General features: G+C 40.9%; 1 protein-coding gene across 8 annotated transcripts in view; it reads right to left on the bottom strand.

Annotated features, from left to right (window-relative positions):
* Positions 1 to 13,579, bottom strand: part of GLT8D2 (glycosyltransferase 8 domain containing 2) — a 56,030-nt gene that overhangs the window by 14,952 nt on the left and 27,499 nt on the right. For 7 of the 8 annotated variants that reach the window (XM_061206601.1, XM_061206602.1, XM_061206603.1 and 4 more), the window contains 2 exons: positions 6,790 to 6,836; positions 4,572 to 4,664 (listed from right to left, as the gene is read on the bottom strand). In XM_061206601.1, coding sequence (XP_061062584.1) covers positions 4,572 to 4,664; positions 6,790 to 6,808 — 112 coding nt within the window. In that variant the 5' untranslated portion in view covers positions 6,809 to 6,836. The remainder of the gene's footprint in view (positions 1 to 4,571; positions 4,665 to 6,789; positions 6,837 to 13,579) is intronic. The other variant, XM_061206605.1, reaches the window with a different exon arrangement.

Genomic DNA, 13,579 nt, shown 5'->3' with positions numbered 1-13,579 from the left:
ACACTGCATGGGAAGAATCTATTCACGTGTATGTCTCCTATACTAGACTGTAAGCTCATTGTATTATCCCCACTGAGTCTGGCACCTAGCAAGCACTTAATGAAAGTTTGCTGAAATCAACTAAACAGATATGATGCATTGGCCTTAGAGAACAGGGCCCTAGAGGAATAATTCATGGGTGACTCTTAGGGGCAAAGAAAGAGGGAAGGGTTGAAAATCTGGGGCAGTACCTGGCTGTCAGGCTCAGATAGAGGCCTTCATCAGGCTATGGGCAGAATGAGGTTGGAGGAACACATCCCCATGAAAGAAGAGCACCCCAAGAGAAGGTCAAACACTGAGTTTACAGCTCTGCTGCAGACACGTCACACCACCATACTGCTTAAGAGCCTCTGCAAGTCAGAGAATCTGAGAGCTAACCTAAGCCAAAAATACTGCTCTCTGCCTAGAAGTCTTCCCTGGACAGAATGATAGATGAAGGCACATTGGAGGAAGGGTGGGAAGATTTTTCAACTGTAATTCTTCACCAATGCCCCATCCTAGCAGATCTTTGGGAATCAGCCATTGTACTACTTGGATCTGTTATACCAAATGCTGCCTGAGCCAGACCATTAAAAGGTTTGGTTATGAGAAGCCATTTGGTGCCCATAAAAATCTCATAATAATGGCATATGGACTAGAAATTTATTATATTGCTTTAGTCCCTTCTCACAAGTAACTCTGATCAAACAATGTCCATTTCTAGAAGAGGTGAAATGTCTGCTCTCCCAGTGCCAAATCTCTGAATCCCATTTCAAATTAGAACTGTTTTAGCCAAACATATAAACTTGCTGCACCCCAAATGGGCCAAGAGTGAATCACCAGCATGCTGATTGCAAGGAAATTGTCAGGAGATTCCATGGAATGTCATTATCAGGAGATTACATAGAATGGTACCATGTTTTTCTTCAGTACATTACTTCCCAGGGCCTCTGGACTTCACGTTATGACACTAGCTCTTTGAATTAATGTTTTAAAAATTGTGAAGATTAATATGGAATAGGTGAGGTACAGAGGATTTTTAGGGCACTGAAACTATTCTGTATTCTATAATGATAGATAAATGTCCTTATAAATTTCTCAAAACCCATAAAATGTACAACACCAACACCAGGGGTGAACCCTAATGTAAACTATGGACACTGGTGGAAATTCCCTGGTGGTCCAGTGGTTAGAACTCCCTGCTTCCACTGCAGGGGGCACGGGTTTGATCCCTGGTCAGGGAACTAAGATCCTGCATGCTGCGCAGCACGGCCAAAAAAAAAAAATTAACTATGGACACTAGTGAAAATGATGTGTTAACATAGGTCCACGGATTGTAACACATGTACCACTCTGGTACGGGATGTTAATAGTGGGGGAGGCTGTGTGTGTGTGTGCATGTGTGTGTGTGTGCGTGTGCATGTGTGTGTGTGTGTGTGTGTGTGTGTGTGTGTGTGTGTGTGTGGTGGAAAGGGTACGGGGGAAATCTCTGTACCTTCTGCTCAGTTTTGCTGTGAAACTGAAACTGCTCTAAAAAATAAAGTCTATAAAATATTAACATGCACTTCTCGAAAAATTCCAGTCAAACAGAAGAGTATCCAGTAAATGGTGATTGTTGTCTGCAGACCTCTCAGCCCACATTCCAAAGGTTACCAATGTGGTATGTGCCTCTCAAACCCTTCTTAATGTACATACAAAAGCACATATACTACATATTACATAAATATTACATGAAATATGATGTATTATTTTAAAACCAAAATGAAATCATACTTTTCATAGTCTTCTGTAACCTGCTTTTTCCACTTACATACCACAGACATCCATCTTTCCATGCCAACTATGTTCTTTTGAGTGGTATTTCATAATACTGATTCTCTCTCTTTTTTTAAATTTTAACACTGTGTGGGATAAAAATGTGCTATTGGATCCATTCATGTGGTGAAAACACTTTATCGTATGTAAATATATAGCCAATTAGTCAGGATGTGCATTTCCTAACAGTTCTTTTAACAGCTATTATAAAAGCAACTCATTTCTTTCCATGGAGAAAGGAATTTGCAATGGGATCAGCCAACTGAACGTGTTGGTTTATGGGCAGGAAGTAAAACGTGAGGAGTAACAAACTCAAAGTTCAGACAACATTTGACCTTGTATGACCTTCTCTCTCTCTTTCCCTCTCTCTCTTTCTCTCTCTCTCTCTCTCTCGACCTTTCTCAAAGCAATTTATTGAGTCATTAGTTACATACTGCTATGGACTGAATTGCGTACCCCTAAAAGTCATATGTTGAAGCTCTAACCCCCAGTACGTCAGAATGCAACTGTATTTGGAGACAGGGCCTTTAAAGAGGCAGTTAGGTTAAATGAGGCCCACCCTTAATTCCATATGGGTAGCGTCCTTATAAGAAGAGGAAAAGACACCAGGCCACGTGAGGACATAGAGAGAAGGCATTCCTCTGCAGGACAAACCAGCCCTGCCGGCACCTTGATCTTGGACTTCCAGCCTCCAGAACTGTGAGAAAATTAATGTCTGTTGTTTAAGCTACCCAGTCTGTGGTATTTCGTTATGGCAGCCCAGGCAGACTAATATAGATTTCTTTAAATTTACCTACTGTAAGTACATAGTTCAATGATATTTAGTAAATTTATCCCATTTTAGAACATTTAGAATGTTCTAAAATCCCATTTTAGAACATTTTCATCACCAGAAAATTTCCCTTCAGCTGGGTTGCAGTCAAGCCACTTCCACTCCCAGCCCCAGGCAACCACTGACCTGTTTTCTGTCTCCATAGATTTGCCTTTCCTAGAAATTTCCTTTAAATGGAATCATACAACATGTGGTGTTTTTGGTCTAGCTTCTTTCATTTAATATGTGTGTGAGGCTAATTCATATTGTATCATGTATTAGTAGTTTGTTCCTTTTTATTGTTGAAAAGTACTCCATTGCATGGATATAATACATTTTATATAGTCACTACTTGATTCACATGTGGATTGCTTCCAGTTTGGGGCTACTATCAATAATGCCCTACAAACATCTGCATACATATCTCTGTATGGAAATCATTCGCTTTCCAGAGGCTCCTAATGTTCATTTAGACCTGATTATACATATTTTTAATTTTTTATGAATTTTAAATAATTAATTAATTAATTAATTTTTGGCTGTGTTGGGTCTTCGTTGCTGCACGCGGACTTTCTCTCTAGTTGCGGCGAGCGGGGGCTACTCTTCCTTGCAATGGCGGGCTTCTCATTGCGGTGGCTTCTCTTGTTGTGGAGCATGGGCTCTAGGCACGTGGGCTCCGTAGTTGTGGCGCACAGGCTTAGTTGCTCCGCAGCATGTGGGATCTTCCTGGACCAGGGCTTGAACCCGTGTCCCCTGCATTGGCAGGTGGATTCTTAACCACTGTGCCTCCAGGGAAGCCCTTATGAATTTTTTTATATTGAAAAAGTCAGCTTTGTGAGAGCAGGGACGTTATTTTGTTCCTTGTAGTGTGTCCAGTGCCTAAGCCTCTGGCTTAAAAAAGAAGTGTGAATATGAATGTACATAATGCACCAAAATATTAATTGTATTTGTCTTTGGCTGATACAACTACAGGTAGTATTTTTCTTTTGTATTTTCCATAAATGAGTATATTCATTTTGCTGATATAAAACAGTAAACTAATGAAAAATAAAACACTACTGGTGCTACTTAATTTTTGTGTGTGTTGGCTTTGTATGTTTGGAGAAGTGAGGTTCCATCCCATGCAATTCACCCCTGAAGAGGGAAACCGGGCTCCCCAGTGCAGCTGGAGGAGGACATATGGTCAACGCAGCGATTTTGCTCATAAGCGAAATTATTGAGAGACTCCAAAAGGATGGATGCAGAGCAGGCCACTCAGAGCGAGGTCCGAAAACCAACAGCCTCAGCGTCAACTGGGAGTTCATCAGAAATGCAAATTCTCAGCCCCACCCCCAAACTACTGATTCAAAACCTGGGGCCAGGACTGTGTTTGAACAAGCCCTCTGTGTGACTCTGGTACGTGCTAAGTTTGAATAGCACTGATCATTCTAGAACACAACTGAAAATTTGGCCTTGGGTGGATATTCTACAAGCAGGTACTTGGAAGCTGACTGAATTTTTGTTTCTCTCTGAACCCAGCTATTGGAAGGACTCCTACTGTGTTCTTAGGTATCTCATCTTGATGGACCACATGCCTGCTTGCCTGCTCCAGTCTTCTTTTTTTTAATATATTTTCTCTTTGTGGTAAAATACGCAACATAAAATTTACCATCTTAACCATTTTCAAGTGTACAGTTCAGTGGTATTAAATACATTCACACTGTTGTACAATCATCACTGTCATCCATCCCCCTAATGCTTTTCATTTTGTACAACTGAAACTCTATACCCATTAAACTATAACTCCCCTTTCCCCTCCCCCCACCCGGCCCCCGGCAGTCATCACTAGGCTTTCTGTCTCTATGAATGTGGCTACTCTAAGTACCTCGTGTTGGTGGAATCACAGAGTATCTGACTCTTTGTGACTGGCTTCTGTCACTTTGCATACCTGTCTCGTTCCTGAGCACAGTCCCCCTGTGAACTTTCTTATACAGAATCCCACAGATGGTCACAATGAGAAGGAACAGCAACACCTGGTTAACTGAAATAAAAACAGAAACATGTTCAAGTATAACCTATCAAACTGAAATTGTGGAATAAGTTTAGAATAGCCAGTGGGAACAGACGCTCTCCCTGACATACACAGGACTGGAGGCCTGGAACCTTTCTCTAAGCAGGTAGCACGTGGAGTCAAGAGTTAATCTGTGATACTGCTGATACTCAAGGACACACAGGTGTAATTTAAGAACAGCCAGGGCTAAACCCAGGCAGTCTGATGGCAGAGGCTATAACCTTGATGACTGCATGATGCTGCCTTTGGAGCCACTTTCTGTGCAGGAATACTTTGTTTCAAATAATAGCCAACATTTATATAACACTTACGATGAGCCAGTGCTTATTATGAATACATGTTCTTGGTCATTATAACAGCTGCTTCTCAGTTAATTCTACCACTGGTCAAGGATGATACACAGAAAACTCTTGCCCTGAGTAAGAGGTTAGAAGATCCCAACACCTCTTCCCAGTCTAAGCCTCCAGGGCCATCCTTTCCAGAACAGTGATGCTTGCCCTTAGGATCTACTGAGAACTGGAATGGTGTCGGACAGTGTTTTCCTAAGTATGGAGCCATACACCACTGGTTGTACATGGGATGATTTAGGAGGCTTGTGTTCATAGCATTAAGTAACATTAAATCACAGTGAGAAATCAGTCCTAATTTCATATGCAGGCAGGTAACAAAAGCTACCCAGAATTGAATAACATTACTCTAACCATATATATTTGTACAATCACCTTCTTTTGAGACATAACTGTTACTCTACTTATAGTAAGGATATACACTTTCTATTACAAAATACACTTATAATTTTTTAAATGAGTCAATTTAAAGAAAATAGTAAGTCATGCACAGAACAGAAGGAACACAGATGATGAAAAGTTGAGAAAGTGGTACACTGCCATATGCGGGACACAAATGCCTGCAGTTTGGTAAACATTGGTAGAAGGGGAAAGGGTTGGGATTTGAAGTCAGACTCAAATCTCATTTTACCACCTACTAGCTGTGTGGCCTTGGACAGGTTACTTAACCTCTCTGAGTCTCAGTCTGCTCATCTGCTAAATGGGGATTGTAATAATAACCATTACCTTGCAGGGGTGTTTTGAGAGTTACCAAAGGCAATGTAGGCCCAATAAAGACTTTAAAATTGTTTTGTATTATTATTTACTATTTTTGTGTGTCAAGATATTTACACTTATTGGCCTCATACTGATCTATTTTCTGGCCCCTAGGCCTTTGTCTTCACATTTGTAAAAGGAAGGAGTTGGACAATCTCCACGAATGCCTTCCAGAGCTATGTCCTAAGGCTCAATGGTTCTGCCTTGCTGACATCCATCTCCTCTCTGCCTTTCTGGGTTATCAGATTCAGCCAGAGACAACCAGATACTATACTCAGTTTAAAACAAAACTATAGAGAAACAGAAGACAAGGGACAAAGTTCTATAGTTTATCGACACAACTGATTAACATTCGCTTCCCACAGCCACTTTGAGGAAGCAGCCTAATGTCTACTACCATCTGACCCTTTTTTAGTATAAGTATGTCCCATGCAATATTGGGGATATACTTATCCTAAAAATTTATTCATAGTTTATTAGAAATTCAAATCTAACTGGATATCTTGTCTTTTCATCTGCTACATTGGGCAACTCTATTCTGAGGGTAACTAACACAATTAGGTAATTATTTTCCCCCTAGATTCACAAACAACTGGATATAAAATCAGAGGCAAGTCCAGGTTTTGATGGGGTCTGAAGATTACATAACTTGAAGTGAATCTTTAAGAATAAGAATACGAAATTACAAATGCTAAATTAGGCAGGAACATGAATACTTATTTAAAATGAGAAAATAAATAATATTTGCAACTTTTACGGAAACATCTGACCCCTCTCATGAAAAATCCACCTCTGAACAAAACACCCAACAACTTTCTACGGAAATCATCCTCATATGATGATGCCAACAACTGTCTGTGGGAAAGCTATCCATGAAAACCAAAGAAAATTGAAAAAAAAAAAAAAAAAAGAAAAATAATAAGATTCAGCATCAAAACAATCCTCCAAAATATCTATTTTTAATCATAATTTTTAAAAGTTTGTAATCTTACTTTTTCGTAACAAAGCCATGTGTGTTCATGTGGATAAAAACTGTGACCTGTGGATTAAAGAATAAAAATTATTTTTAAAAGACAATCAACCCAAAGGTCATAATACAATTATTAAGGACTACATCTTTGACCATTTGCTATGTGGAAAATTTTGCAATCATTCTTAACTGTTCTGAGTCTAGAATTTTGAACTAAATATTTCTTGAATTTAGCGCTCACCTCTTCAAATTGATTTCTCTGGCTGTACAAAATGTACAAAGGACTCGCAAAGCATAATCTTTTACCTTCTCCAAAAACTGCCCTGTCAGCTCTCTGGGTTAGCAGATCAGATGGCACTAACTGGAAGAAATGTCACATAAGAAGTTTTCCTTGATGTAAAATATCAATCCTGTGCCTTTTTTTCCTGCTATCATAACTTCATTCCTTTGATAAGGAAGCTTCTACATCTTCAGGAATCCCTTGTGAAAACAGAACCATCCTGAGAGGGGCACATTTTACACTCCATTCAATCATTCAGTAAATATTTATTGAGATCCTACTAAAAGCCCAGCACTGTGCTATGTACTGGGGATGCAGCAATGCACATATCAGTCCCAGCCCCTATCATCATGGAGCTGTTTTCAGTAGAGAAAACAGATATTAAAATGTAACAAGTAAAATAATTAGATTATGGTAAGTGATATGAAGTAAAAAACAGAAGTGCTGGGATAAAGATGAATAGAGACCAGGAGGCATCTTGGTGAGAAATCAGGAAACACCTCACTGAGGAGATGACGTTTGATCATAAGAAAGGGCAGGAGCCAGTGGAGCGAATGCGGAAGAGCATCCCAGGCAAAGGGAACAGCAAGTGCAAAGGCCCTGGGGCTGATGATTCTAAGTACCGCAAGAGGTTCAATGTGGCTGGAACAGAGTGGACTAAGGGAGAGACTGGCTAGAAGAGGCTGGAGACAAACTGTGGGGTCTGTAAAGGAATATGGATTTTATTTTATTTTATTTTTTGGCTGCGTTGCATCTTCGTTGCTGCACGCGGGCTTTCTCTAGTTGCAGCGAGCAGGGGCTACTCTTTGTGCGGTGTGCGGGCTTCTCATTGCGGTGGCTTCTCTTGTTGTGGAGCACGGGCTCTAGGTGTGCAGGCTTCAGTAGTTGTGGCTCGCGGGCTCAGTAGTTGTGGCTCACAGGCTCTAGAGCACACAGGCTTCAGTAGTTGTGGCGCGTGGTTCAGTAGTTGTGGCGCACAGGCTCTAGAGCGCAGGCTCAGTAGTTGTGGCACACGGGCTTAGCTGCTCGGCAGCATGTGGGATCTTCCCAGACCAGGGATCGAACCTGTGTCCCCTGCACTGGCAGGTGGATTCTTAACCACTGCGCCACCAGAGAAATCCCTGGATTTTCTTTTAAATGCATGTAACCCCCTCCATCAGCCTTTGTCTTCCTTAAAGCCCTAAGGCAATGTTTTTCAAACATTCCCACAGAAATTCTGATGAAAAAGGAGAGCGGACACTTCAAAGTCATCCTCACAAGTTTCTTGTTTTACCTTCAAGTTCATGTAAACTGTACATAAATATAGGGGAAAAAAATAGTCCCTTCATTGTTGGAAGAGCTCCTCTCAGGGAGAAAACTCTTCGTTATGAAATCAAGGTCTTCTATACACAGATGTGATGGATAGGGGTGAGGTCAGGAGAAAGCTAACTGGGTCAAGTAAATGATGAGCTGGAATCCCCGGGTTTGGCAGCAGCCCAAGAAGAACAGCGTGTAAGGAGGAGAAAGATCACAGGACAGAAGCTGCCAGTCGCCCAAGAGAATTTCTTTCCCTGTGCAGGTGGGTCCTAGGGACTTTCAAAGAACTGGAATTTCCGATATGCAGTCCACAGTCTCTGCCGTGCTCTGCACCTTCTAATCCCCACCCTACCTCTACACTGTTTTTCCCTCTGGATCTAAAGACACATGTTGCTGTGTTTGAGGGAAATCAAGGGAATGGGGCAATGTTCTTTATTTTGGACATGGAGGACAGGGGAGAGAAACAACTGAGCTAGAAAGTTCTGTGGGCACCGGACATGAGAATGGAAGTCATCAAGAATTGGTACAGGGCTTCCCTGGTGGCGCAGTGGTTGAGAATCTGCCTGCCAATGCGGGGGGCACGGGTTCGAGCCCTGGTCTGGGAAGATCCCACATGCCGTGGAGCAACTGGGCCCGTGAGCCACAATTACTGAGCCTGTGCATCTGGAGCCTGTGCTCCGCAACAGGAGAGGCCGCGATAGTGAGAGGCCCGTGCACCGCGATGAAGAGTGGCCCCCACTTGCCACAACTAGAGAAAGCCCTCGCACAGAAACGATGACCCAACACAGCCATAAATAATAATAAATAAGGAAATAAATACAGTGTAAAAAAAAAAAAAAAAAAGAATTGGTACAAAGTTTGGAGGGAATATTGGATGGAGGAAAGGTGAGTTAATTGTGAGTTAACTGCATTCGAATCTCCAAATCTATGGCAGATGGTAGGAATCTTAACCTTTTTTTGACATAAATATCTTGGAAGTCTGGTGAATCCCATAGACCTCTTCCCAGAATAATGTTTTTAAAAGCTTAAAAGATATATTGTATTATAAAGAAAACCAATTACAAAATTTTAAAGAAAAGAAAATTATCAGAATATTGGGGGAAAAAACAAATTTGTGATACCTATAGATACCTATAGCATTAAACATGCTTCTTTATTAAATAACAAGGGCTATTAGCAGGTATAACACTTACTGTAACTTTAAATAGTAATGAGCTTTAAAAAATGTGAGATATTTGTAACAACTGTAATGTAACATGAAAGTATCTGATTTATACTGATGATGAAGTCACAGGTACTACAGTTACTTCTGTGGTTTGTTTCCTATATTCATAATTGAAGGAAATGCTCAAATTTTTTCTCATCTAAGTGCATGAGAAAATGAAATGTATCCATGGACACTTTGAGGGTCTGTGCATCCCAGGTTAAAGGTTACAGAATCCCTGGGGTAGGTTGATTCAACTGACATCTGGGTTAATATGTCATAGAAAAGTCATGTTTTTAATGTTTTACCATCTAGAAAAACTGCTGTTTTGGGAAGACTGGCCAGGTTTGTGCTGTGGCTTTTTGTAGTCTTAAACACTGGACACCAGGGAAGTCCCAGGAACAACTTCTTTTAACAGAAGAGGCAACTACTTCTTTAGAGAATAAAGAATTGGCCTTATGAGAACTATTTTTCTGCCAAGACCTTTGAGACATGTTGCCAAGGTAATTTCTTTATAGTGTCCTGGATTTCCACAAATCTCCTATTGTGAACTTCCATAATTAGAAAGAGTGCCTCGCTCAGGGAGACACAAATGGTGATGTATAACAAATATTCAGTATACCTGATTTTGTTTTTTTTTTTAATAGACTTCTTTCCTGTGACACATGTAATTGATTAATTGCATATTAACAGGTCAGCTTCAAAATTTGACTTGATTTTTTTTGCGTGTGTGTGTGGCCGTGCAGCATGTGGGATCCTAATTCCTCGACCAGGGATCAAACCCATGCTCCCTGCAGTGGAAGTGCAGAGTCTTAACCACTGGGCCACCAGGGGAGTTCCTTGACTTGTTGATTTTTAAATGTTTAAATTTTTACATATAGTAGAATTCACTTTTCTGGTTGTATTGTTCCATGAATTTTAACACATGCATAAATTCCTGTGATAATCACAACAAATGAGAGAAAGAACAATTCCAACACCTCCAAAAAATTCTCTTGTGCTGCCCTTTTGCAGGCAAACCCAACCTGACACCTAACTCCCGGCAACCACTGACATATTCTCTGTGCCTATAGTTTTGTCATTTCTAGAATGTCATGTAAATGGATTCACACGGTATACAATCTTTAAAGACTCTCTTCTTTTGCTTAGCATGATGCGTCTGGGATTGATACTTGCCATTGCATGAATCAATAATCTGTTCCTTTTTATTGCTGAATAGCGTTCCATTGCAAGGATGTGTCACAGTTTATTCATCCATTCACCCATTGAAGGACATCTGAGTTCTTTCCAGTGTTTTTTGATTATGAATAAAGCATCTGTAAACACTTGTTTAGAGGTTTTTGCATGATTTTAAGTTTTTACTTCTCTGTGGTAAAGACTTAGAAGTGGGGTTGCTGGGTCATTTGGTAGATGTGTGTATATAAGAAGTTTGCCCATCTGTTTTCCAGAGTGGCTGTATCATTTTGCATTCCTACCAGGAATGGAAGAGAAGTCCAGTTGCTCAGCATTCTTGTCAGCACTTGGTATTTTATTTTAGCTGTTCTAATATGTGTATTTCATGGTGGTTTTAATTTGCACTTCCCTAATAACTACTGATGTTGAGGATCTTTTAATGTGTTTATTTGCCATCTGTATATCGTTGTGATGGTTAATTTTATGTATCAACTTGACGGGGCCATAATATTTGGTCAAATACTATTCTGGGTGTTCCTGCAAGGATGTTTTTGGATGAGATTAATGTTAAAGCAGTAGTGTAAGGAACGCAGATTGCCCTCTCTAATGTAGGTGGGCCTCATCCAACTAGTTGAAGTTCTAAACAGAACAAAAAAGCTGACCTTCCCCTGAGTAAGATAATTTCTCTGGTTTGACTGCCTTTGAAGTGGGACATTGACTTTTTCCTACCTTCAGACTCAAACTGAAACTCATGCTCTTCCTGGGTCTTGAGCCTGCCAGCCATCAGACTGGATCTACACCAGCAGTTTTCCTGGTTCTCAGACCTGCAGACTCAGACTGGAGCTACACCTTTGGCTCTCTTTAGTCTCCAGCTTGCTGACTCAGCCTGCAGATCTTGAGTCTTGTTGGCTTCCATAATCACATGAGCCAATTCCTTATAATAAGTCTTCTTCTACATACATATACATCTGATTGGTTCTGTTTCTCTGGAGAACCCTGACTAATGCAATGGGGAAGTGTCTGTTTAAATCTTTTGCCAATTTTTTAATTGGATCATTGCTTTCTGATTTTTAAGTTTTGAGAGCTTTACATATTCTGGATACAGGTCTTTTGTTAGATATGTGATTTGCAAATACTTTCCCCCAGTAGGTGGCTTGTCTTTTCATTCTTTTAACAATGAAAAGTTAAAACTTTCCTTTGCACAGGAGAAGTTTTCAGTTTTGATGATGTCAAATTCATCAATTTTTTGCTTCTACAGATCATGCTTTCAGTGTCATATCTAAGAATTTTTGCCCTAACCCAAGGAAGGTCAGGATGAGTTTCTCTTATGTTTTCTTCTGAGAATTTTGTAGTTTAATATTTTACATTTCAATTTGAGTTAATTTTTTATATGGCATGAGGTACAGGTTAAAGCTCATTTTTTAGCATATAAATATCCAGTTGTTCTGGGATCATTTGTTGAGAAGACTATCCTTTCCACTGAACTGATTTTTTTCTTTAATATTTCATTCTAATTTTAGGGTATTCAAAGGGAGGCTTGAGATTTATCAAGGAGTTTGAATCTAGAGGATGACGTGCATCCCAAAGAAGGTTTCTGATTCTCTCCTACACTTTCTAGATTTGGATAGCAATCAGTGGCTAAAAAGTAAGTTATATCATCAAATAAAGATTCAACGTTCTCAAAATAGCACCAGGCCTAAGGAGACAAGAAAAGGGCTGATACATCATGAAAAATTTCAACCAAACATTTCCCCAAATCCAAATCCTATCTTTTCACAATATTCTGGAGTATTTTATTTGTGCTCTGAAAATCCAAGAGAGCTAACAGACGCTCTGTTCTCAAAATATGCCTGTTATAACTCTGCTTCCTGGATGTCCCAGTTCACAATTTATCTATATGCTTATCATAATACCTTATATATTCATTAGAAGAAGCAGTGGGCATTAAGAGAAGCAGAGGATAGCAGGGCAAGTTTGATGAAAAAAAATGAAGTTTAACCATTAGAAAAGAATTTTAGATTATACAATTCATCTTAGGAGATTGGTTCAAGATGGCAGAGTAGAAGGACGTGCGCTCACTCCCTCTTGCGAGAACACCAGAATCACAACTAACTGCTGAACAATCATCGACAGGAAGACACTGGAACTCACCAAAAAAGATACCCCACATCCAAAGACAAAGGAGAAGCCACAATGAGATGGTAGGAGGGGCACAATCACAATACAATCAAATCCCATAACTGCTGGGTGGGTGACTCACAAACTGGAGAACACTTATACCACAGAAGTCCACCCACTGGCGTGAAGGTTCTGAGCCCCACGTCAGGCTTCCCAACCTGGGGGTCCGGCAACGGGAGGAGGAATACCTAGAGAATCAGGCTTGGAAGGCTAGTGGGATTTGAGTGCAGGACTTCAACAGGACTGGGGGAAACAGAGACTCCACGCTTGGAGGGCACACACAAAGTAGTGTGTGCATCAGGACCCAGGGGAAGGAGCAGTGACCCCATAGGAGACTGAACCAGACCTACGTCCTAGTGTTGGAGGGTCTCCTGCAGAGGCAGGGGGTGGCTCTGTCCCACCGTGAGGACAAGGACACTGGTAGAAGAAGTTCTGGGAAGTACTCCTTGGCATGAGCCCTCCCAGAGTCCGCCATTAGCCCCACCAAAGAGCCCAGGTAGGCTCCAGTGTTGGGTCGCCTCAGGCCAAACAACCAACAGGCAGGGAAGCCAGCCCTACCCATCAGCAGACAAGCAGATTGAAGTTTTACTGAGCTCTGCTCACCAGAGCAACACCCAGCTCTACCCACCACCAGTCCCTCCCATCAGGAAGCTTGCACAAGCCTCTTAGATAGCCTCATCC

Source organism: Eubalaena glacialis, chromosome 11 (genome assembly GCF_028564815.1).
Source record: "Eubalaena glacialis isolate mEubGla1 chromosome 11, mEubGla1.1.hap2.+ XY, whole genome shotgun sequence".
In the NCBI taxonomy this organism is placed as follows: Eukaryota; Metazoa; Chordata; class Mammalia; order Artiodactyla; family Balaenidae; genus Eubalaena; species Eubalaena glacialis.
Note: the sequence above shows the minus strand (reverse complement) of the source record. Positions and strands in the feature narration are given on the sequence as shown.